Source organism: Schistocerca americana, chromosome 6 (genome assembly GCF_021461395.2).
Source record: "Schistocerca americana isolate TAMUIC-IGC-003095 chromosome 6, iqSchAmer2.1, whole genome shotgun sequence".
Lineage (NCBI taxonomy): Eukaryota > Metazoa > Arthropoda > Insecta > Orthoptera > Acrididae > Schistocerca > Schistocerca americana.
Window position 1 is genome coordinate 138338399 of NC_060124.1, and position 25375 is coordinate 138363773.

At 39.7% G+C, this 25375-nt stretch overlaps 1 protein-coding gene across 1 annotated transcript in view; it reads right to left on the reverse strand.

Annotated features, from left to right (window-relative positions):
- Window positions 1–9371, reverse strand: part of LOC124619363 (XK-related protein 4-like) — a 63325-nt gene extending 53954 nt beyond the window's left edge. Inside the window, exon 1 of the mRNA XM_047145686.1 lies at window positions 9061–9371. Coding sequence (XP_047001642.1) covers window positions 9061–9359 — 299 coding nt within the window. The 5' untranslated portion in view covers window positions 9360–9371. The remainder of the gene's footprint in view (window positions 1–9060) is intronic.
- Window positions 9372–25375: the final 16004 nt, after the last annotated feature.

Sequence of the window (25375 nt, forward strand, 5' to 3'; positions counted from 1 at the left end):
ACTACTGGTCAATCACTAGGTGCAACAAATCCACCATACTAGCTTCATCTCAAAAAGTAACAATCTGAAGAGAGAGCATTTGTTGTAGCTGTGTGGGCAGTCCTTTTGATTTTGTTGTGCGAAATGGTGAAATTCAAGGGACTGGTAGAAAATCTCTTGAAGGATTTTCTTGTTCAATTTTATTGTTGATTAATTGTTCACCAGTGTAGAAGATCACCATATTTTTGCAAAAAGATTGGCATAGTATTTTGCAGTCATTTTCTCCTTGGCTCATCATTTTCCCAGGAACAAGTTCTTTGACAGTTCCCCATACGCCATACTCCAACAACAACTCCAACTCCTTTTCCATGGGCTGTTGTAAAACAGGCCTACGAAAAACATTTGCTATATTTCTAAGGCAGAAGTCTAGAACGTTGGTCATGCATGTTTTTAACTGAGTGGCAAGACCATCATTCCAGATTACTCTCCAGAAGTATTTTCAGTGTTTGGTTGTTCTGCACTGAAAATATTACAATACAAAAAAAAATCTATGAATGTAAAAATTGTGTTTTGACCTTATTTTAAGTTTTGTAACAAACAAGGAATTCTGACATTTTCCTTAAAATAATAAGGCTGCTGAGAAAACCACAACACTTCCTCTGGACCACAGTGAAATCATAATTTGTATGAGAAAGAAATGAAAAATCCATTTGCAAGATGTGGATACCACTGATTTCTATTTAACCACTTCAGTGCTGCAAACTGTATTGTCTGAGGTGTACTTGGGCTTTAAAGATTAGCATATCTTGTACTGTCTTCAAATAGATCTCAAACCTGGCCTCCTTTACTAGAAAGTTTTAATTATTGATATTAATTTCCCTAGCATTTCAAAATAACTCCCATCACTGTTTCCTGCATCAGGAAAAGTTTGCCATTATAGCTGGTTTCACACCTATTTTGCCAGCAAGCAGAGTTGATTTGCACATCACACAGTTTTTTCTCCAAAAGAGTTTGAATAGCTGTATTTTAGGCCTTAAGTTAGAAAATAAAGTTCTCGAGTAATCTGCACTTGCACTGATCAGATGGAGTGCTTTACAGAAGTAAAACATTCTCTGGCTGCAAGCTACAAAATTTGAAGAAACCAATATTAAGTTCTGGGTTTCCTTCTTTGAAAACTGAGAAAGCTTCTTTCAAGAACATTGTCAAGTAGTGCTTCTATGACTTTTCTTTGGTTTCTTTCTCTGAGACAGTTATACAGTCATTAATTCCCGAGCATGCATATACAGTATATGGCCTGAAGTAGAAATCTCTTTTGATTAATCCACTTTTTAATTTTGCATTGTAACAAAGCACTTCCAAAGCTGATGACAGTAAACCAGCACTTTCTGAGCCATTTTCATCCTCTGTGATTTGAGCAATGCACACAATATTCTCCAGACATTTCCTGGTGGCTGGGGACCAATATGGACCCACAGATTCTTCTGAGAAGGTAGAGAGTGAGACTGTTACATAAGCTAATCACCACCTTCATTTCCATCTGCAGCCTCTCCAGATTCCTCTCATACTTAAAGAGTTTATCCAATTGTGAGATCTGCCTGTTTTCCAGTTTTTAAAAACCTTGGTTTTCATTTTTAGTTGTTCATACATCTTTTGCATCTGACTTGCATAGTTGATAATACAGTAGATGTTCCAATTGTTATTTTCAAGTAAGGTTCAGCTTCTTCAATCTTGAGGTCGTCAGCTAGACAAAAACACTGAAATGAACATAAAAATAATAAAATTTAATTAAAGTTAACATATGCATGCACACACATGTACAGAGATGTGAAAAAAAGGGCAAAAAAAAATGTTACGCGTGGGACACACTTGAACATCTATCATCAGTTGTGCCTATCTGCGACTCAGCATCTCCACTATAGGGTGCGTAGCAACTATCCTTGTCATAATATTGTCATATTCCATCCTGGATTTTACACTATTTGGTTTAACATAACCTATAACAGAAATGTGGTAGAAATCGATCATCTTTGCTTGCTTCAGAAAAATTTGAAGTTAGCCATCTTGATTCAGTATCACCAACTTTTGATATAACTTGCGAACTTTTTTTGAGAGGGGAATGTCTGGTTTTCTCTGAAATGATCCATTGTGCTGGTCCTGACTTCCAAATACATTATCCTTTTAACTTCATTCTGTGGCTTGCTTTCTTATAAGTATTTCCATGCTTGTTGTAAAAGAAACATTTCCCTGTTTAATCATTTGAAGATTATTTTACACAAAACCTCTCACAGGATGTGCACGCCCCAGGATAATCGAGAAAGCCACGAAAAACCCAGGAACTTTTTCATGTGGGAAAAACACAATAATTTTTTAGATTTTTGGGAATTTTTCATTATTTTTAGTTTTCAGTCAAATTTTTGTAATGTTGGCTGATATGAACAGGTAACTCTAAAAAAGGACTTTACTTTAGCCCACTACTGCAGCAAATAAACATAAACGAGAGGATAACACCTAATAAAACTTTATTTGCAAAGAAATGTGCCAAACATCATCAAAACACGGATCACACACAAGTGTCAAAGCAACTGCAGTTTGTTGTTATGAAGTATTGCATACTCTGACATATTTTACTGTCAGCAGAAGCTTGTGTGTGTACCGTGTTTTTTTTCCGTAAATGGTGCATTTCCTTTGCAAATAAAGTTTTATTTTGGTATTATTCTCTTGTTTATGTTTTACTGTTGTTGTATTATTCTGCAGTATTCTTCTGCAGGTTTTCCCAGAATTTCCTGATTATCCCGGGGCATATACACACTACTGAAGGCTCGGCTGATAGACACCAATTCAGCAGTCAATACTCTGCATCAGTCTGGCAGAAAGCATAGTTCACTACACCTGACATATGTAGGCAAACCCGGTTCATCTATTGGCCACTGAGCCATTACTGTATACCACTTCCAAACCCAAAAATCCATCAAGAAAGCCCAGCAAAATGCAGCGAAAAACCATGGAGTCAACAGAGTCTACCACACAGTAAGGAGCGCTAGCAGTAGTTGTGTTAAAGATGGCTGCCTTCACTGGACCCGAGCATGCTAGCTATGTGTTTCGGTTTGAAAAATCTAAGCTGGCAAAAACAGTTCAGCACAATTTTTGTACCAAGTATGCTAAAGATCCTCCTAGAAGGCCTACAATTTGTGTGTGGCATAAATGTTTTGTAGGAACAGGGTGCTCAGTAACCCATGGGAAATAATCAGGTCGTCCAAGCGCATCTGACTACATTGTTGAGCAAAAGAGACGTTTTGTCAACAGCCATACAAAACCAATACCATAGATCGATTAGGATGACCAAGAACAAAATGTTTACTTCGTGCAAAATGGTGCATCACCTCACTACCTGGCTGACGTACGGGATTATCTCAGTGACCACTTTCCAGGTCAATGGATAGACCGTGATGTGCTAATTGCGTAGCCCCACATTCCCCAGACCTGACACCACTCAATTTTTTGGTTATTATGGGGATTCATCAAGGATATCATGTTTGTACCTCCCTACAGCACCTTTAGTTTAAGGTAAACAAACTGTGTGCTTCCCAACAAAATAACACTAAACAGAGTTTTATAGCTTCTTTCAATAAATTTATATGAATTTTTAATGTTGTAAAATCCTTTTTGAAACACCCTGTACGGAGGGCAGTAACATAACAGTTGTTACAGTACACCTATACGAAACCATATCTTTCCTTGTAGTCTATATGGTAATTTCTGCTTTCCGTGCCATTCTTGTTCATCTGTTTTACTTTTACATTACAACATCCTTAATAGTTTTTCTCATCAGTAGTAATTGCTAGTTACCGCAATCAATTTTCTCCATTGCTTAGGGTACTAAAGGCCATCTCCAAAGTTCTTAATTTAACACAAACTGCTGGAATATGTTGAAAGCCAAGTATAATAATGTTTCCAACTACTAATCAGTGGCTGAGGTTCGCAAAATATTTTGAAACACAGAAACAACTACCCCAGGCAGTGACTGTGCAGACTGAAAGAAACAATGTTTCCGTCCAGCTATCACATCTCACCAATGCATAGCATTAGCTTACGTTGATGTTTCAGATTATTGTTTCACATGAAATACTGAATGCTTCACAAGCAGTTTAGTAATGTAGTGGATGAAGGAGAGGTGGCATCGCTGTACCAGGCAGAAGGATGCCTTTGAAGCAAGGACTAGCAGAACAACTATAAAATCCAAGATTTTGCAGTAAATTATTGTTATACTGCAGTGGAGAACAGCAAGTGATCAAGCAGTACACAAGCCTACATGGTTTTCAGTTTCTGAACGACACACGTGAGTAAGGCAGAGGAAAAAAGAGGAAGAGGAAGAGGAGGAGGAGGAGGAGGAGGAGGAGGAAGAAGAAGAAGAAGAAGAAAATAACAATGATTTGAAAGAGGTGGGGGGAGGGGCATTTCACAACATTCTGGACAAGATTTGTATATTTCTGTTTTCAAGAAACTAGTGAAAGTGGCATTTGAAACAAAAGATAATTACATTCATTTTCCAAATGTAACAAAATTAACCACCAGAGATGCCGAAGCAAACATATTCATTTGGGTGCTGACTGGGGCATCACATTCAATCCTAGTACTTTTGATCCCTCCAAAAAACAGCAGCTTCGGAGCACACCATTGGTAACTCAATATTATCCTGGTTTGGAGTGTGTTAATCAGCTACTTCAACAGGGCCACAACTTCTTAAAATCATGCCTGAAATGAGATTCATTCTGTCTGAAATTCTGCCCACCACACGTAGAGTAGCTTTCCATCGCCCTCCCAATCTCCACAATATTCTTGTCAGACCCTACGCTGCTCCTGCACCCACCTCCCTACCCTATGGCTGCTACCCCTGTGCTTGTCCCTGCTGCAAGACTTCCCCACCCTCCTACCGCCACCTATAATAGCCCTGTAACTGGCAAAACATATAGTATCAGAGGGAGAGCCACCTGTGAAACAAGACGTCATATACCAGCTATTATGTAAACACTGTTTTCAGCTTTCTACATTGGCACGACTATCACCAAATTATCAATTAGGACGAATGGACACAGGCAACTCGCAATATCCTGTTGCAGAGCATCCTCTAGAACATGACATTCATGACCTCTGTACCTGTTTCATCACACATGCCAACCAGATTCTTCCCCCAGACACCAGTTTCTCAGAACTCCGCAGGTGGGAACTAGCACCACAACATGTCCTTGTTTCTCACCACACATCTGACCTTTAGTTACGTTAATTTATCCCTTCTCAGCTTTTCTACACTGTAACTGCTCTTTGATTTACTCCGTTTTAGTTTTCTACACCTTTCATTGTCTTTTCGGTCTGTTTTTCACTGCCACCTCCCACTTCTGTTACGTACAATGCACTTAGCTTCTCACTTTTTTTAACTCATACATGATGTTTTAGTAGTAAACTCTGTCTTGCATATTACCCTGCCTTCCACCTTTAAGCTCTCAGGTTTTCAAATCTCGTCTGATGCAGTCCCCAACAATAAGACTTTCCTTCCTATCCTGTACGGTAAGTCTCCCCTGACCTGCGACTTTGGGTGACTTTTGCAAAATCTACTCCTTTTCCTAGACCTCTCCAGTCCTTTCCCTTCACCCTTCTTCCTTCCTCTTCAACCCTTCTGCCTGAAAAAGGAGCCACTGGCTCCGAAAGCTTGCCTATCACAACAGCCTTTTATTTGTGTGTTCTGCCACTGCTTTATGAGTAGATTTTTTTAGTCTATCCAATTAAATGATTTACAATACTTTTAACACTTGATAATGACCTAAGGCTGAAATCTAGACTGTGAAATAAAACCTGCTGTACAGTCAAATGGTGTTTATACCTTTCCGAAATATTCAGGTATATTAAATTAACAATTACAGATGGCATAAATTTGAGATGAATATAAACCGTAATAGTGAATCTTATAGTGATGCCAATCGTGGTGGGGACAGAAGCTCATGACGATTAACAAGTGGCATCCCATTCAAGTTCCATGGAGGACCAATTGTGTGGAAAAGTAAACTACAGCAGTGCATTGCTCTTTCTTCAATGGGGGCAGAATACATGGCTATAAATGAAGTATGCAAAAAACTTTTTTGGTTAGATCAACATCTGAAAGAAACGGCAGCCGCTTAGTTATCAGTTCCTATTTTTTCTAATAGATAAACAAAGCACTATCAAATTTATTAATGTATCAGGATTGTATGAACGATCAAAACACAAAGACATGGTATCATTATATTTGTCAACTAGTTAAAAAGAAGAAGCTTATAGTGAGTTACACACTAACCAACAGACAGACAGGCAGCAGACATTCTGACAAAAGAGGTGCCAAAAAAAGTTACAGATGAGAAAGAACTTGTTGGTGAAGTTTCTACTTCACCATGTAGGCCTGTATGTAAAACCTTGTGGAAGAGAGTGAAAGTATCAGTGTTATAGCTACTTCGGGGTTGAGTTTGAGAACTGAGTTGTGTCAGTAATTCAGTTACTCACTGACAGTACTGTCATATTTTTGTGGTTTTTTAAATAAATGTCTCATTCGAGAAATCACATTTGATGTTCAGCCAACAATAATTTGTTTTGTAAATTAAAAGATACATGAAAACCACTAAACAGCAGGAGAAATGATAAGTTTAACATTTTAAATGTCAGATGCCTTAAAAAGCTGAAGTGCTCCACAAATCCAGTAAAACAGAAATGTACTGATTTTCTCAAATTAATTATCTTTACATAATCTTTCATGACTACCACTAGTGATTTACAAACTTCCAGTTACCATGTGAGGTAGAGCTTGCTTCGAAATGTGAAATAAATAAGCAATGCTCTGAAATCATCTCCCTCGTCAAAAGAGAGTAAAAGCAAGTGTTTGGTTGACTGTAATTTATTTATTAAATAAGGAAAAAACAACTAGTGTTTGCCAGAATTTCAAAATTTATGGATGGCATCCTACAGAAGTTACAGAAACCAACATTGTCTTCCTTATTCAGCTGCTATATCAAGTTATTCCCACCAGTTCTGTAGTACATGCTTTGCTTTTTCGAGCAACAATATCTTTCGCTCTGTTTGCTTGAACGTTAAGAGTATTAATAATTCAGCACCACACATCAATGTATCATTGTTGTCACTACACATAATGCAGCAGGTGATAGAAATACAGCATGAGAAATGTTTACCACAAGCATGGACAGACTTTAACACGAAACAAAGTTGTAAACACACTGTAACATTTGGCATGTTTGCCACAAACATGTTTCCAGTGACAGTGGGAACATTATTGCTTAATGCCAACTCACCACTGAAGAGTGAGTTGAAGTACAGGAATGGGGAGGTGAGTTCTGCACTCCATGGCTAGGAAATGGTTCTGCTTAGTATGACTGCTTACCTTTCGGTAGTGTCCAGCACCGAATTTGTAAATGACTTGCTACATTGTGGCATTTCTAACTGTTGCTACAGTAAATTGACAGTGACCTGTTACCAACTTCACATTGCCCAAGTAGAAAGGGTACTTCGTGCCGGTTACAACACTGACCCACATTTACTGACAAGCCAGCATTCCACTGCCCTGCATGAGTGAACAAATCACTCAGAGGCAAGGGTGCACATAGTGACTGGGTAGCTGCACACACCATCCACCTGTTCTCCAGAAGAAAAGTTATGGTTTTCACAAACAAAACTTGCATTCTGTCCAATCAAACAGGCAGATGTATTAATTCAGAATCAGTTTGAAGAAGCCAGAACATGTAATGTATACTGCCTGACAGCAAGTGTCCTGAGATTCATTTGTCACGAAACCTCAAAACTATTTCGTTATTTTCCTTGCAGCTGAAAATGTCACAGGGCTCTGGGATCCAACAACTTACATTACCACTTTACAATATTCAATGCATTAGGTTTTGTATTGTTACTAGCAGTGTACAAAAAAAGAAAAACGCAAAAAATCAAAATTTGCATTGAAATTAATATTGCTTGTCTTACAGAACAATATTATGTAAAAAGCTCATTCAAACTGTATTCACTCACGTAAGTATGATGTTGACAGTAATTACATGTCTGTCACACTTCATGATTAGGCCTAATGAATAAAATTTTCGGTCTAATTTTAAATGAAATTGCACTTCATTTACTTCACTCCCCTCTCTTTCACTACCACCACAAATCCACCGTAAGCCCTTGATTGGAGATTCAAGAAGTATGCTTTACAAGATACATATTGGCCTAATCTTCCAACAGATCCTGAACAGAAACACTGCAGGACAGCCCCAAATACTCATGCACACTACAAAACAGACATTCAAAATTCTTAAACAGGCAACAGGAATCATCAGTATACAACCTGTCCACGTATTTTAAATAGATAGCACTCTGACAAACAAGACATCAAAACTGAAGTGGCAAATGCACCTTCCACAAAGAAATTAGATCGCCACAAGTAAATAACAAATGATAGCAATCAAGTAACAAGCAGAATGACATGTCTCTTGTGACCAACTAAATAGATCGGAGAAGCTACTGAATTTTCTGCGAACATAACTTAAAATGTCCCAAAACATTATCAAAATTTCATATTAAAATTGCTGCCACTCACAGCAACGAGCATGAAGTGCATTAAATAACATCAGTTTGGTGTATCTGAGGACACACTACTGTTCTGAGTACAGCATGCACACAAATGTCAAATATGAAACCTGTGAATTGGCCAAGTAATAAGTAGTTGGGCCTGTATAATTTTATGTTGTTCTCGTTTTAATACATAAGACAAGATGCTGGTGCTTCACTTGTGTGTTGGATAGAAGTCGTCCTTACGTAATTAGGTAAACAATGACAATGCACGTAATGCTCTCATCCCCGAAGTGACAACAATGTCGTTAAGTCCTTCCTCGAGTTTAACTATCATATCTTAAATGCAATTTCATTTTACAATCGTGCTTATAATCGTACAAGAGTAACATACTTACAGTTGTACATTAAAGTAAAAGTACATATGGCTCACGTCTAAATACTCATATAATAAGAAATATTACAGGAAAATTTTATTGTGACTTTTACCATCGCATGCTGAACGCGGTTGAAATAAGTGCTGGCACCACTAAAAATGTTACTGTTAAACCGAAATACGCAAAATACGCCCCATGTCCTTGAGTTAAATAAAAGTATGCCAACCAGCAATGAAGTACAACGTCAACGACGTAAGTCACGATTGACAACGCAATACACACAGCGTGGTAAATCCCGAATGTCTGGTATGATGTACTGTTGTGCATTTCATCTTGCAAATTACTGTTACCATCGTCACCGTAACTAACACCTCTATCCCCGCCAAACTTCACAACAACACATTCCGCCATTTTATGGTACCCGCCTACTCCACAGTTCACATCTTCATATAACCAGCTATCTCAGTATATCTGTAACATTGTGTAACAATAACGTAAGAGGTTCGTATCTGTTTTGTCAACGAATATGTAATATCCTTTTAATAGTCTGGATCTGAAAAAGTAAACAAAATTAATAAAAACGTCTTCTTTACTAATTAAAGTTGGTCTCAAGTGTTGACGGCGCTATTTTAAAATTTTGCTTGACACGGAAATCAGATTAAAAACAATACAAATTATAATGAAAATTCTGTTTTTCAATACGAAAATAAAATAACCAGGCCATTTAGATAGAGACATGGCACTCTGGCTCTACAAGGGAGGGCGGTGGGGGGAGAGACAGAATTATATTCTCCACCCACTACCCATCCCCCCCCCCCCTTCGGCCCCAACCGAGCGATCCTACCATCGCCAAAACACAGAGGACCACGACTGAAGCTAGGGGACTAGCCAACAAATAAGAGGCCCATCTGACACATTTGTTAAACATTTCTTGCAACCTGTGAAAGTAGAAAAGGCGAGGATACCATCTTGACTGTTAGAAAGTAAAGTGAATGGCTTACACAATTTGGCTCAAATCAGAACAAGAAAAACAGCCTAGTTAAATTTAACAAAGTAACAGTAAAAGATGTAGAAAAAACTATAATAAACCTAAAAAATTAAAATTCTGTGGGATTGGATGAAATACATGCCAAAGTCATTAAAAGAGCTACAAATATAATAGCACATCCACTGCACAAAGTAATTAACGAATCACTTGAAGAAGGGTACTTTCCACAATTTCTAAAATATGCAGAAGTCAAACCAGTATTTAAGAAAGGCTCCAAAGATGATATGGGAAATTATCGTCAAATTTCCCTTCTTCCTGTGTTTTCTAAGATAAGGTCATCAGTCCCCTAGAACTTAGAACCTAACTAACCTAAGGACATCACACACATCCAAGCCCGAGGCTGGACTCGAACCTGCGACCGTTGCGGTCTCGTGGTTCCAGACTGAAGCGCCTAGAACCGCTCTGCCACACCGGCAGGCTGAATATTCAAAACACGTTGATTTTCTGGTGAAAACGAAATTTCACAGATCGCCAGAACAAATAACATGAAAAAGAAAAACACCTCAGAAAGCATTAAAAGGTCACAGTCTCACTGTCTGCCGCCTATGAAGTAAAAACATGACAAACTATTGATTTTAGGAGACTAATTTCCAAAACAAGAACGTCCTCAAATAAAGCACATTTCCAGACGAAATATGTTCTGGTACCGATGCGGGCATATATCTGATGGCATTTTTTCTAGTTCTTTCAGTTAAAAAAAAAGAATACTTTCCTGGCAGTGAATTGTAATTTTTCCCTCAAATCAGAACATACTTCATACAACCAGCAGTGAGTTTCTCCTTAAGTACTTTTTGTAATGCATATCACCATGTAAGTAACTTGTATGTAGCTGACAAATTCTCACTTCCAAAGAAAGAAAATACAACAGTAGTTGTAATTTTTCGCACTTAATTAGGAGTCACTTCACACAACCAGCACACTTATTTATCGTTTAGGGAGCTTATTACATTCTTTCTGTACCACATGCTGCGATGTAAATGTGTAAAAAGGGGGCAAGTTGTCACCTTCAAAAAAAAAATAAAAAATAGTTTCCAAATTTGCAATGATGAACCAGCTGAACCTATAAAGAGCTTCTGCTTTAATTTGTCCGCTAAAATAGCTGCCACAGTCACGAGATACGACAGTCCGACACATACAGTCACGACGTCCTCTCTGCTGTGAAAGTTGTTACCGTTTGACAGATGGAGCAACAGTAGCACCCAAAACGGCGAGAAAGCATATAGTCACATGTCCTGTAAGGATAACTTTTGTTTTTAATTATGTTTTACTTAATTAACGGAATAGTTGTTATATTTTTGGGTTCCATGCATAAGTACATTGCTAAGAGACATTAATTATGGCGAAATACTTTTAAAACAGCCAAATCAAATTGATTCAATGACATCAACTGCAACTTATTCATGAAAAAATACTTTCGTTGGTTGGTTGATTCGTAGGAGGGGACGAAAAAGCGAGGTCATCCGTCCAATCAGCCTAGAGAAGCATGGGAAACGAAGTCGGCCATTCCCTTCTAAAGGAACCTTCCTGGCATTTGCCTGATGCGATTTTAGGGAAATCATGAAAACATAAATCATGATGGTCAGATGCATGTTTCAACTGTCTTTCTCTGGAATGCGAGTCCAGCATGCTAACCACTGAGCCATCTCGCTCAATAAATACTATCGAATACATGTATGCTTCCAGCTTATTTCACTGGAAGCAAGATAATATAAAAACATATTTCATGCATGAGAAGCATATCTTTGTTTGTTTTTTGTCTGTTGTTATTATCATAAGCACTTTCCATGACACTTAAAAAAATTTTGTGGAGTCTTATGATTAGCCCATTCTTAAAGCCTTGTTTGCATGACGACACTAGGTTGAAGACGCGCCGCGCGTTTGCGCACCTCGTTGATGAAACTAAACGCTTTCGGAGTGTTCCAACTTTGGCGACGATAGGTGCATGGGTTTTGAGGTTATGTGTATTCATAGAGTGTAGGCAAACTGAAATATGAAGTCGGGAACGGAGAATAATGTTGGTTTTTTGCATATCTATGCTTTGCATTAGTGTTTGTGGGATTTCAGTGATGCTGATTATAGAAATAAGCAACATATTGCTGCCGCTGAGCCCGTCATGTGCAATCATAACATAGATGGCTTGACAGTATCTGAGCTGTACGGCAAAATTTCTTGAGTTAGGAGCACATTTACAACTGAATTAAGAAAAATAAAAGCAATTGTAATTGTAGCTGTGGAAATGCTCTAGTCTGAAAGACTAAAATCCTATCGTTCGAGTTGGCCAACTCTTTTTTTCTTAGGGAATATTGTTGACAGGAGGGAAGACTACAAAAGTCAAGAAGCTGCATCCTTTATTCAATATTCATTTATTTAAAAGGTCGCTTCAGTGCTCCCCATTCACAAATGTTTGACTTTTGAAATATTGCCACTGTACAGATCCGTCTTCAAGAGAGTGGTCTGCAAACCATTCTCTTCTTAATGCGGCCCTCCTTCGAATAATTACTGCTGTTAATAATTATTACTGTTAATGTTAATAATTATTGGCGTTAATGAAAAAGCGTCATCACCAAATAAAACGGCATTTTATAGCATGCCAAGTGTTCTCCATTGTAATGCACACAATGTAATATGTAATTTCAGTTCTGGCGGCAGTGCTTCATGCATTACGGTATCTTTATTCCTTATCGCATAATTAACTCTATGTAGAAGAATAGTGAACAGTTCTGGCTACATTTTAAGATAATTATAAGAACTTCTTGGTCTTCTATTACAAATTATTTCAGCAACAAAGCTAAGCAACCGAGCTGACAATTTTCTTCACCCAGTCATAAAATCGAAACACGTTTCTAATTTTTTTCTTATCCAGTGATTCCACGCAGCAAACTTTAACTCCATCACAACTCGTACGACGTGCATCTGCCAAAACTTTCATTTCAGACACGACTTAGGAACCCACAAAACGACGAAACTGAAGTGTATACTTGTTTCGCCATGCCTACAGTCAAATATGAAACCATTTGCGTGCAACTCATTCCACGCAACGAGTGGTGCAACCCAATGTCGTCGTGTAAACTGGGCTTTGCACTTCACTTGACTACATAATACATGAATATTTTTGTAAATGGAATTACTTTAGTTTCAAAAGCGCATGTGTTGACTTTTCTTGCTATTTATGGGTCAGATTTAGCAAGAATAATGTGGAATTGGTTTCTTATGTGTTGGGAAACAGTTTCTTTACTCTTTATTACCACATTTGTGCGGTTTTTCCTTAAGTTATAGTTGTGGCGGCTTATTTGACACGTTAAATAATGGAGGTATTACATTCCATACCGGTTTACTGCGTTTCACAGTCACTGATTTGGCTGAAAATGTAGCAAATAAAACTCTGCTTTGTTGGATAGATATATGACGTCTTTCTGCAAAAGGTTGAGTCGTCTGGTATTTACTAGCAGTTTTATGTTATTAAACGGAAACGACGTTGTTCAGCACATGTCTGTACATTACATGACAGGTGAAAAAAACCGACCAGTGAAATACTGTTCCGTGCCTCCCAAGATGGTCAGGAAACTAAATGATGGTAAATAAGGTCTCATTTTTTAGTCACTGTTGATTTTTGTGGCATTACACACACTCCCTACTGTTAAAACTATGTTACAAATCAGAATAAAAGTTAGTGTTCGCACTTATCCGATTTCGTACTCAGAACTGCCAGTTACTGGCTGCTTGGGGCGCGGCTATCGCTGTGGGTAACGAACATGAGAGCGAGTGTCGTGACTGTTTTGTCAGACTGAGAAGATACCTTGACAACAGAAACATCTATGGATATGTTTGAAAGGAGCACAGCCACAGTACTTCTCGTGGCGTATGTACAAATAAAGGTATGTGATAGCTTCGTCGAAGCACGTACACTGTTAATATTGCTGTAGGTCAACGCCAGCTTAATGTTATGTATTCCTGTGCAATATCATGTGTTCATGTGTACTTTCAGTTCTCTATGGAACAGTGCATTGACATATGTTCGGTAGTGAGTGAAATGAGGATACAAATATGTATCTAGCAAAACCCAGGGGGGCGCACATAAGGCCTCTCTGGTTAGTCTGACAAACAGGATCCACGTGCTGTCTGTGGCTCATTTGTCCCCCAGCCAGATGCAGTCGTTTGATCTGATTCAGAGGAAACCTCTCAGCCTGCAAGATCTGGGCAGTCAGAGAGGGTGGGGTTATTGGTAGCTCGGAGCTCCAATGTTAGGCGCATTAAGGGACCCCTTAGGGACATGGCTGTCAAGTGAAGAAAGTCGATGTGCACTCTGTGCGCTTACCGGGTGGAGTCATTCCAGACATGGAACAGGTCCTTCCAGATGCAATGAAGAGCACAGGGTGAAGCCAACTGCAGGTAGTGGCTCACGTTGGTACCAATGATGTGTCACTTTGGACAGGAAGGGATTCTCTCTGCATTCAAATGGCTAACAGAAGTGGTAAAGGCTTTGTGAGATGAAAGCAGAGCTTACCATTTGTAGCATAGTTGACAGGACTGATTTGGGACCTCTGTTACAGAACCGAGAGCACAGTCTGAATCAGAGGCTCAGACAAATCTGTGTTCCTTGTAGGCCGAAGGATTCACGACTTGCGCCATAGGGTGGTCGAGTTTCAGGTTCCGCTGTGTAGGTCAAGAGCCCACTATACGCAGGAGGTAGCTACATGGGTAGCATGGGCTATGTGGCATGGACTGGACGGTTTTTTTTAGCGTAGAGGCTCTCAGGGAAACATAATTCGGGCTGAACTCTCAAAGGGTGCAGGTCAAACACAGGAAGTACATAGATACAGGAACCATGGGTATAACAGTTGCAGACTGTAGTAGATGTGTTGAGAAAGTACCAGAGCTCCAAGCGCTAATAGAAAGTAATGATGATCAAATTGTTATAAGCACTGAAAACTGGCTAAAGCCAGAGATAAGTTCAGTTGAAATTTGTGCAAAGAAGCTAAAAGTGTTCCGAAAGGATGAACTAAACGGAGTTGGCGGTGGCGTGTTTGTTGCTGTTCATCTAGTAGCGAAACTGGAGTACACAGTTCAAGTGAGTTAGTATGGGCAGAGGTTATTCTTGGCAATTTGAATTAAATAATTGGATCGTTTTACCGACCTCTAACTCAGATGATACATTTGCTCAAAGAAAATTTCAGTTAAGTTTCAAACATGTACCCGACTCATACAATGATTATTGGAGGTGATTTTTATTTACCCTCAACATATTGGTCAAAATAAATGTTTAAATTTGGAGGTAGACATAAAACAACATTGGAAATTGTGCTAAGCACATTGTCTGAAAATTATTTTGAGCAGTTAGTTCACGAACCCATGTAAATAGTAAATGGTTGTAAAAACACACTTGACATTTTAGCAAAAACAATCCTGAGCTAATTATGAGCATAAAAAAATACAGGGATTAGCGAACACAGGGCTGTTGTAGTCGGACAGAATATTCTAACTCCAAAATCCTCCTAAAATAAACGAGAAATATACCTATTAAAAAAACAGTTAAAATTCACTTGACGCCTTTCTGAGAGACAATCTCCACACCTATCAAATTAACAATGTACCAGTAAGTGTAATGGCTTGAATTCAAAGAAATAGTATCAACAGCAACTGAGAGATTTATACTATTAGGAGGTTGTTTGTGTTGTTACCCCCCAGATGATAATTACACGAAATATTTGCCAGGATTTGTAAGCAGTGGATCCTTGAAGTACAGCATACGTGGACACCGAGAAGTAAGTTTAAACAGTTTATGAACAGAAGAATGATTATAAAACATGCACGCTACGCGCATCCATCATCACTATGTCTGACATCCTAAAACTGGCTATTTATGGTCGTATCGAAAGGCTCCGTGGTGAGCTAACAAGAGAGACATACTCGTGCTCGAGGCCGCTTTAGTTATATGCCACACTGCGGATGGCAGCCAGTGGTTTACTCTCCTGTGGCGCACTGCAGCTGGACGCACGTCTACTGACCAAACAAATTGTCAGTATTCCAAGATAGGTCGGCTGGCGCGCACGTGTTACATACTGTACAGTTAGATGCAAACCCGTAGACCCCTACATCACTCTCCCCAGCGAAAAAGAGCAACCATAGGTAACTCAAAACAACCTCCTGGGCGCTATGAATTTATTTCGCCATTCGTGGCATCAGAAGGCATTGCAACATGTATTTCATTTGCAGACACAGTAACGTTTGGTACAGAGAAGCAAGCTTTCAGGATGAAAGTTTCACACATGACAAATGCTGTTGACAAAAGACAATTATTAAAAGCAATAAAAACACAATACTAACAATCAAGTACGCATTTACATTACTGGATGAATCGGAGGACTTAATTCTATTTGCTGCTTTTAATGAAGTTTAACTCACTATTGCAAGAAATTACATTTTCATGGATATCCTTAATTAAATCGCTGTCTTCAGAAAAACTTGATTAGGAATGCTTTCCATATGTTAAAATGTATGAATCATTGTAATAAACAGATAACATTCTCGTAAATGGCAAATGTCCAGTTGCATGAAATGTAGTTGGCAATACACTAGGCATATCAAATAGTTCACATCATAAATCACAATGTCTGGCATTCTAGATTAATCCACTATCATTCAGTTTGAGTGTAAAGGGTAGTTCAGGCGTATCATAATTTTTACATGTAAATGTTATATAAAGGGTGGAGTAAAATGAGAAAATTGTACCTTCAGAACTTCGTTTAAGAAATGGACGATTTAGATGCGTTAAAATTCTAGGGCACTCTTTTCTTGGGGGATGATTCATAAACAATTCTTCCTCACAGCTGCTCACTCTACTGTCTAAGAATACTGCCATTTCAGGGCAAATTAATTTATGATTACGTTTACACATATGCAAATCATTTTTAGTTAGGGACAAAAAATATCTTCAGTCCTTGCTTATTAGTAGATAATCATTTAGAACATACTTTACATGAATACCTGCCTGTCTTCATTTCACAGGGTAAATAGAAATCTTGTTGTTGTTGTTGTTGTGGTCTTCAGTCCTGAGACTGGTTTGATGCAGCTCTCCATGCTACCCTATCCTGTGCAAGGTTCCTCATCTCCCAGTACTTACTGTATCCTACATCCTTCTGAATCTGCTTAGTGTATTCATCTCTTGGTCTCCCTCTCCGATTTTTACCCTCCACGCTGCCCTCCAATACTAAATTGGTGATCCCTTGATGCCTCAGAACATGTCCTACCAACTGATCCCTTCTTCTAGTCAAGTTGTGCCACAAACTTCTCTTCTCCCCAATCCTATTCAATACTTCCTCATTAATTACGTGATCTACCCATCTAATCTTCAGCATTCTTCTGTAGCACCACATTTCGAAAGCTTCTATTCTCTTCTTGTCCAAACTGGTTATCGTCCATGTTTCACTTCCATACATGGCTACACTCCATACAAATACTTTCAGAAACGACTTCCTGACACTTAAATCTATACTCGATGTTAACACATTTCTCTTCTTCAGAAACGACTTCCTTGCCATTGCCAGTCTACATTTTATATCCTCTCTACTTCGACCATCATCAGTTATTTTACTCTCTAAATAGCAAAACTCCTTTACTACTTTAAGTGTCTCATTTCCTAATCTAATCCCCTCAGCATCACCCAATTTAATTTGACTACATTCCATTATCCTCGTTTTGCTTTTGTTGATGTTCATCTTATATCCTCCTTTCAAGACACTGTCCATTCCGTTCAACTGCTCTTCCAAGTCCTTTGCTGTCTCTGACAGAATTACAATGTCATCGGCGAACCTCAAAGTTTTTATTTCTTCTCCATGGATTTTACTACCTACTCCTAATTTTTCTTTTGTTTCCTTTACTGCTTGCTCAATATACAGATTGAATAACATCGGGGAGAGGCTACAACCCTGTCTTACTCCCTTCCCAACAACTGCTTCCCTTTCATGTCCCTCGACTCTTATAACTGCCATCTGGTTTCTGTACAAATTGTAAATAGCCTGTAGCTCCCTGTATTTTACCCCTGCCACCTTCAGAATCTGAAAGAGAGTATTCCAGTCAACATTGTCAAAAGCTTTCTCTAAGTCTACAAATGCTAGAAACGTAGGTTTGCCTTTCCTTAATCTTTCTTCTAAGATAAGTCGTAAGGTCAGTATTGGATCACGTGTTCCAGTATTTCTACGGAATCCAAACTGGTCTTCCCTGAGGTCGGCCTCTACTACACTCCTGGAAATTGAAATAAGAACACCGTGAATTCATTGTCCCAGGAAGGGGAAACTTTATTGACACATTCCTGGGGTCAGATACATCACATGATCACACTGACAGAACCACAGGCACATAGACACAGGCAACAGAGCATGCACAATGTCGGCACTAGTACAGTGTATATCAACCTTTCGCAGCAATGCAGGCTGCTATTCTCCCATGGAGACGATCGTAGAGATGCTGGATGTAGTCCTGTGGAACGGCTTGCCATGCCATTTCCACCTGGCGCCTCAGTTGGACCAGCGTTCGTGCTGGACGTGCAGACCGCGTGAGACGACGCTTCATCCAGTCCCAAACATGCTCAATGGGGGACAGATCCGGAGATCTTGCTGGCCAGGGTAGTTGACTTACACCTTCTAGAGCACGTTGGGTGGCACGGGATACATGCGGACGTGCATTGTCCTGTTGGAACAGCAAGTTCCCTTGCCGGTATAGGAATGGTAGAACGATGGGTTCGATGACGGTTTGGATGTACCGTGCACTATTCAGTGTCCCCTCGACGATCACCAGTGGTGTGCGGCCAGTGTAGGAGATCGGTCCCCACACCATGATGCCGGGTGTTGGCCCTGTGTGCCTCGGTCGTATGCAGTCCTGATTGTGGCGCTCACCTGCACGGCGCCAAACACGCATACGACCATCGTTGGCACCAAGGCAGAAGCGACTCTCATCGCTGAAGACGACACGTCTCCATTCGTCCCTCCATTCACGCCTGTCGCGACACCACTGGAGGCGGGCTGCACGATGTTGGGGCGTGAGCGGAAGACGGCCTAACGGTGTGCGGGACCGTAGCCCAGCTTCATGGAGACGGTTGCGAATGGTCCTCGCCGATACCCCAGGAGCAACAGTGTCCCTAATTTGCTGGGAAATGGCGGTGCGGTCCCCTACGGCACAGCGTAGGATCCTACGGTCTTGGCGCGCATCCGTGCGTCGCTGCGGTCCGGTCCCAGGTCGACGGGCACGTGCACCTTCCGCCGACCACTGGCGACAACATCGATGTACTGTGGAGACCTCACGCCCCACGTGTTGAGCAATTCGGCGGTACGTCCACCCGGCCTCCCGCATGCCCACTATACGCCCTCGCTCAAAGTCCGTCAACTGCACATACGGTTCACGTCCACGCTGTCGCGGCATGCTACCAGTGTTAAAGACTGCGATGGAGCTCCGTATGCCACGACAAACTGGCTGACACTGACGGCGGCGGTGCACAAATGCTGCGCAGCTAGCGCCATTCGACGGCCAACACCGCGGTTCCTGGTGTGTCCGCTGTGCCGTGCGTGTGATCATTGCTTGTACAGCCCTCTCGCAGTGTCCGGAGCAAGTATGGTGGGTCTGACACACCGGTGTCAATGTGTTCTTTTTTCCATTTCCAGGAGTGTAGTTTTTCCATTCGTCTGTAAAGAATTCGTATTAGTATTTTGCAGCTGTGCCTTATTAAACTGACTGTTCGGTAATTTTCACATCTGTCAACACCTGCTTTCTTTGGGATTGGAATTACTAGATTCTTGTTGAAGTCTGTTTCATACATCTTGCTCACCAGATGGTAGGGTTTTGCCAGGACTGGCTCTCCCAAGGCCGTCAGTAGTTCCAATGGAATGTTGTCTACTCCGGGGGCCTTGTTTCGACTCAGGTCTTTCAGTGCTCTGTCAAACTCTTCACGCAGTATCGTATCTCCCATTTCATCTTCATCTACATCCTCTTCCATTTCCATAATATTGTCCTCAAATACATCGCCCTTGTATAGACCCTCTATATACTCCTTCCACCTTTCTGCTTTCCCTTCTTTGCTTAGAACTGAGTTTCCATCTGAGCTCTTGATGTTCATACAAGTGGTTCTCTTATCTCCAAAGGTCTCTTTAATTTTCCTGTAGGCAGTATCTATCATACCCCTAGTGAGATAAGCCTCTACATCCTTACATTTGTCCTCTAGCCATCCCTGCTTAGCCATTTTGCACTTCCTGTCGATCTCATTTTTGAGACGTTTGTATTCCTTTTATCTGCTTCATTTACTGCATTTTTATATTTTCTCCTTTCATCAATTAAATTCAATATTTCTTCTGTTACCCAAGGATTTCTACTAGCCCTCGTCTTTTTACCTACTTGATCCTCTGCTGCCTTCACTCCTTCATCCCTCAAAGCTACCCATTCTTCTTCTACTGTATTTCTTTCCCCCATTCTTCTCAATTGTTCCCTTATGCTCTCCCTGAAACTCTCTACAACCTCTGGTTCTTTCAGTTTATCCAGGTCCCATCTCCTTAAATTCCCACCTTTTTGCAGTTTCTTCAGTTTTAATCTACAGGTCATAACCAATAGATTGTGGTCAAAGTCCACATCTGCCCCTGGAAATGTCTTACAATTTAAAACCTGGTTCCTAAATCTCTGTCTTACCATTATATAATCTATCTGATACTTTTTAGTATCTCCAGGGTTCTTCCATGTATACAACCTTGTTTCATGATTCTTAAACCAAGTGTTAGCTATGATTAAGTTATGCTCTGTGCAAAATTCTACCAGATGGCTTCTTCTTTCATTTCTCTCCCCCAATCCATATTCACCCACTACGTTTCTTTCTCTCCCTTTTCCTACTCTCGAATTCCAGTTACCCACGACTATTAAATTTTCGTCACCCTTCACTATCTGAATAATTTCTTTTATCTCATCATACATTTCTTCAATTTCTTCGTCATCTGCAGAGCTAGTTGGCATATAAACTTGTACTACTGTAGTAGGTGTGGGCTTCGTATCTATCTTGGCCACAATAATGCGTTCACTATGCTGTTTGTAGTAGATTACCCACATTCCTATTTTCCTATTCATTATTAAACCTACTCCTGCATTACCCCTATTTGATTTTGTGTTTATAACCCTGTAGTCACCTGACCAGAAGTCTTGTTCCTCTTGCCACCGAACTTCACTAATTCCCACTATATCTAACTTTAACCTATCCATTTCCCTTTTTACATTTTCTAACTTTCCTGCCCGATTAAGTGATCTGACATTCCACACTCCGATCCGTAGAACGCCAGTTTTCTTTCTCCTGATAATGACATCCTCTTGAGTAGTCCCCGCCCAGAGATCCAAATGGGGGACTATTTTACCTCCAGAATATTTTACCCAAGAGGACGCCATCATCATTTAATCGCACAGTAAAGCTGCATGCCCTTGGGAAAAATTACGGCCGTAGTTTCCCCTTGCTTTCAGCCGTTTGCAGTACCAGCACAGCAAGGCCGTTTTGGTTATTGTTACAAGACCAGATCAGTCAATCATCCAGACTGTTGCCCTTGCAACTATTGAAAAGGCTGCTGCCGCTCTTCAGGCACCACACGTTTGTCTGGCCTCTCAACAGATACCCCTCCATTGTGGTTGCACCTACGGTACGGCTATCTGTATCGCTGAGACACACAAGCCTCCGCACTAACGGCAAGGTCCATGGTTCATGGGGGGAGGATATAAATCTTATACATTTCAAAATTATGCTTTGATCTAGCAATGGGTGTAGAAACAATAACAGTTAGTTCATCTTGAATCATTAAAGAGTGTGTGGTGGTTAACTTGTAGTAAGCATATAAATTGTTAACAGGATAAATCATAGTAAATGTTGCATCTAGCTTCCGTTCAATTGATAGTAGGATCTTTTTAAAAGCTGTTTTGGGTGTAGTAGTACACAGGTCAAACAATCATTTGAACTACTTCCTAAGGTTATTCTTAAGTTAAAGGCATTAGTTTTAGCATTTGATAAACTATCAGTAATCCTTAACAAAAGAGTGTTTAAATCTAAGTGTGCACTCACAGCATTTAATCCTTGGAATAGATTTTGGATATATACGTTCAATTCTTTACGAATTACGTGCAAATGTGAGATAAATTGCTTTACAATTCGTTCAATGAAAACTGTGTGGCTAGTAATGGTTCATTGAATATTCTTTATTACGATAATTTCATTGGAGAGGTTAGTTGAGTTTATACTGGACTGTTGTTCATGAGCTAATATTTTGCCTTTAACTTCCAGTAGAACTCAACTTGTTAAAGTACTAAATACAGTACGAAGGATACTCCCTCCAAAATCAAATCAGTCATGCTTATGCCTAATTAAAATCTTCTGGATCAAAACCTAAAAAAAACAGTTATCTCTTGTTCATAATTAGCAAATGTAGACTCCACCTGCATTTTGCTGTGATCCAGTTATTATACCAAGATGTACCCATTTCCAAAATTGTATCATTACCCTTAACAGAAAGCATTAGATCAATTTGCAGAATTGAACTATTGCTGGATTTCACTCAAATTGTACTTGAGTACAAATTTTGCATTGCTATTGAAACTACCATGTCTGATCGTGGTTGAAACAAAAACACCTGTACTCTGTGGTACTACTATTTCAGAATTGGTAGAATACGCTATCATAGCAAACATTAGAATAAAAATGAACGTGGTTAATTAGTTCTAAATACTAGAGTTAACAATGAATAAAAAATAAATGAATTTCTTGTGATAACCTGTTGAATACAAGGTTTAGCCTTACATGTGCACTCGTGTAATAGCTTCAATACTAAATTATCACAACACATTGACATAAGCACGCGGCTGAAATAAACACACACATTGCACTCTAACACACTACACACGTTTACGCAGATTGTAGGGGTGTCTGGAACAGGATCGCTCAGAATGTCGCGAAATCTCGACCTCGAAGACTGGACTGCAACCTCGCGATTCTCGCTTCCTGGGTTTGAGAACAACAGGTCTTCCTCTCGGTCAGTCCTCATCCTATTTTGACGCTACAGGAAATCTGCCCAGAAATGGTTTTACGCGATTGACATGAACGACAAAGAACTATAGGGCAGTTGGAGCATAAGAGTGACTGGCGACAACATCTCCAAGACTGGCTATGGTGCTTTCCAAAACTTCTTAAGCTTATTCACTTGACTCTTCTTTAGCATCATATTGCTCAGATACAGAAGATCTCCAACCCGATACTGTGGCACTGCACTTGGCGGTCGTGTTGTCATGCTTGTTGAAGAAATGATTGATGATTTCGCTGTTTCACTTCACTCCATGCTTCCTTTAGTTTGCGTGCTAGATCCCTTATGTGTTCATTGCTGATTCCGGAAGTCGATCGTGCCAAGTCTAAGGGTGAATGCATTCTTCTTCTGTAGACAATCTCATATGAACTTAGGCCAGTTGAGCTGTACATTTTGGCATTGCAACAACTTACCAAGTATGGTAAACAGACATCCCAATTGTCGTGTTTACTGCTCACATAATGGCTAACCATTTCAATAATTGTTCTGTGGACTCGCTCGCCTCTTCCATTTCCTTCAGGGTGTGATGGTGTAGTCCTTAATGGAGTGATTTGCATGAGCTTACAAGTCTGTTTAAGTAATTCACTCATAAAATTCGTTCCTTGCTCACAAATTATACTTAATGGTGATCCAAACTAAAGAATCCATTCTTTCACAAAAATTTTAGCTATGGTCTCAGCGCTCTGATCAGGAATTGGTATCATGAGAAGTTATCTATTCAAATTATCTAACATTCTCAATATGTATTTGTTTCCATCTTTGGTCTTAGGCAACGGTCCTACAACATCTAGTCCTACTCTCTCAAACGGTTCACTTGTCTCTGGCAGTTCTTGCAGTGGTTCTCTACTTCTTCCTAAATTATTCCGTCTGTTACAGGAACAAAATCAAAAACGTCAGCTTTGCGACTCGGCCAGCAAAACATTTGAGGTATTTTAATGTCTGTTGCTTTTTTACTGCAATGTCCTGATAATAAAGAATTGTGTTGTTCTCTCAAGATTTGCTCTTTCATGCTTTCTGGAATAACTAGGCGGATTCTTTTACTAGTGATTTTGTACAATAATCCATCTATTTCGACAAAACGTTGATCATTTTTCCATAATTTGCATTGTGGATCATCTTCATGAGCTGCCTTTAACTCATCTTCTCGACGTATTGTAAAACAAACGTTGACTTTTCGGCTCATTGGATTAGCATTGACATGTTGTTTACCAGGTCAGTGAATAACCTTAAATTGGTACTCACTCAGTCTTAAAGCCCATTTTGTTAATCTGGAACTTGGATCCTTTAAGCTCAACAGCCATTTAAGTGTGGCATGTTCTGTAATACCTGTAAATTGTCTTCCTGTTAAGAAACATCTGTTGCGTGTTATACCAAAAACCAAAACAAAAAGATCCTTCTCAGTCCTAGTATAATTACTTTCTGCTTTGTTTAATTGTCTGGAAGGAAATGAGATTGGATGTTCATGACTGTCAACTTATTGAGACAAGATTGCACCTATGGCAAAATTGGATTCATCTGTTGAAAGATTAAAAGATTTACTGAAATCCGGATAGGCTAACACTGGCGCTGTGGTTAGTGCAGTTTTAAGTTCTTCCATTGCCTTTTTGAATTCTGTTGGCCAATTAAATGTGGCTCCTTTCTTCAGTAGCTGTGTCACTGGTCCTGCTGTATTTGCAAAACCAGCTATAAATCGTCTGTAGAAATTTGACAGTCCCAAGAATGATTGTAGTTCTTTCAAATTCTGTGGTTCAGGAAAATTCTTTATGTCTTCAATTAATTTTGAATCAGGTCGAACACCTTCACTGGTTATAACATGACCAAGGTAATTAACTTTGTGCAAAATGACATTTATCTATTGATAAAGACAGGTTTGCACTTCTTATAGGCTCAAAAACAGCTTTTAGCATCATTTAGGTAAACAAGTGCTTGTGTTGGGGTGAGCCCTTGAAACACTGAATCTATCAGGCATTGAAATGTAGCTCGAGCATTACAAAGTCCAAATGGCACACGAAGATACTTGTATACTCTGGTTGCAGTTACAAATGAAGTTTTTGCTTGATCATCTGGATGCACTGTTAACTGGTGATAACCACTTGTTAAATCACATAGTGAAAAAATTCGAGGAGGAAATTAGTGTTTAATGTCCTGTCAACTAGGAGGTAATTAGAGACAGAGCAGAAGCTTGCATTAGGGAAGGATGGGGAAGGAAATCGACCATTCTCTTTCACAGAAACCATCCTGGCATTTGCCTGAAGCAATTTTGGGAAAGCACGGAAAACCTAAATCAGTATGGTCGG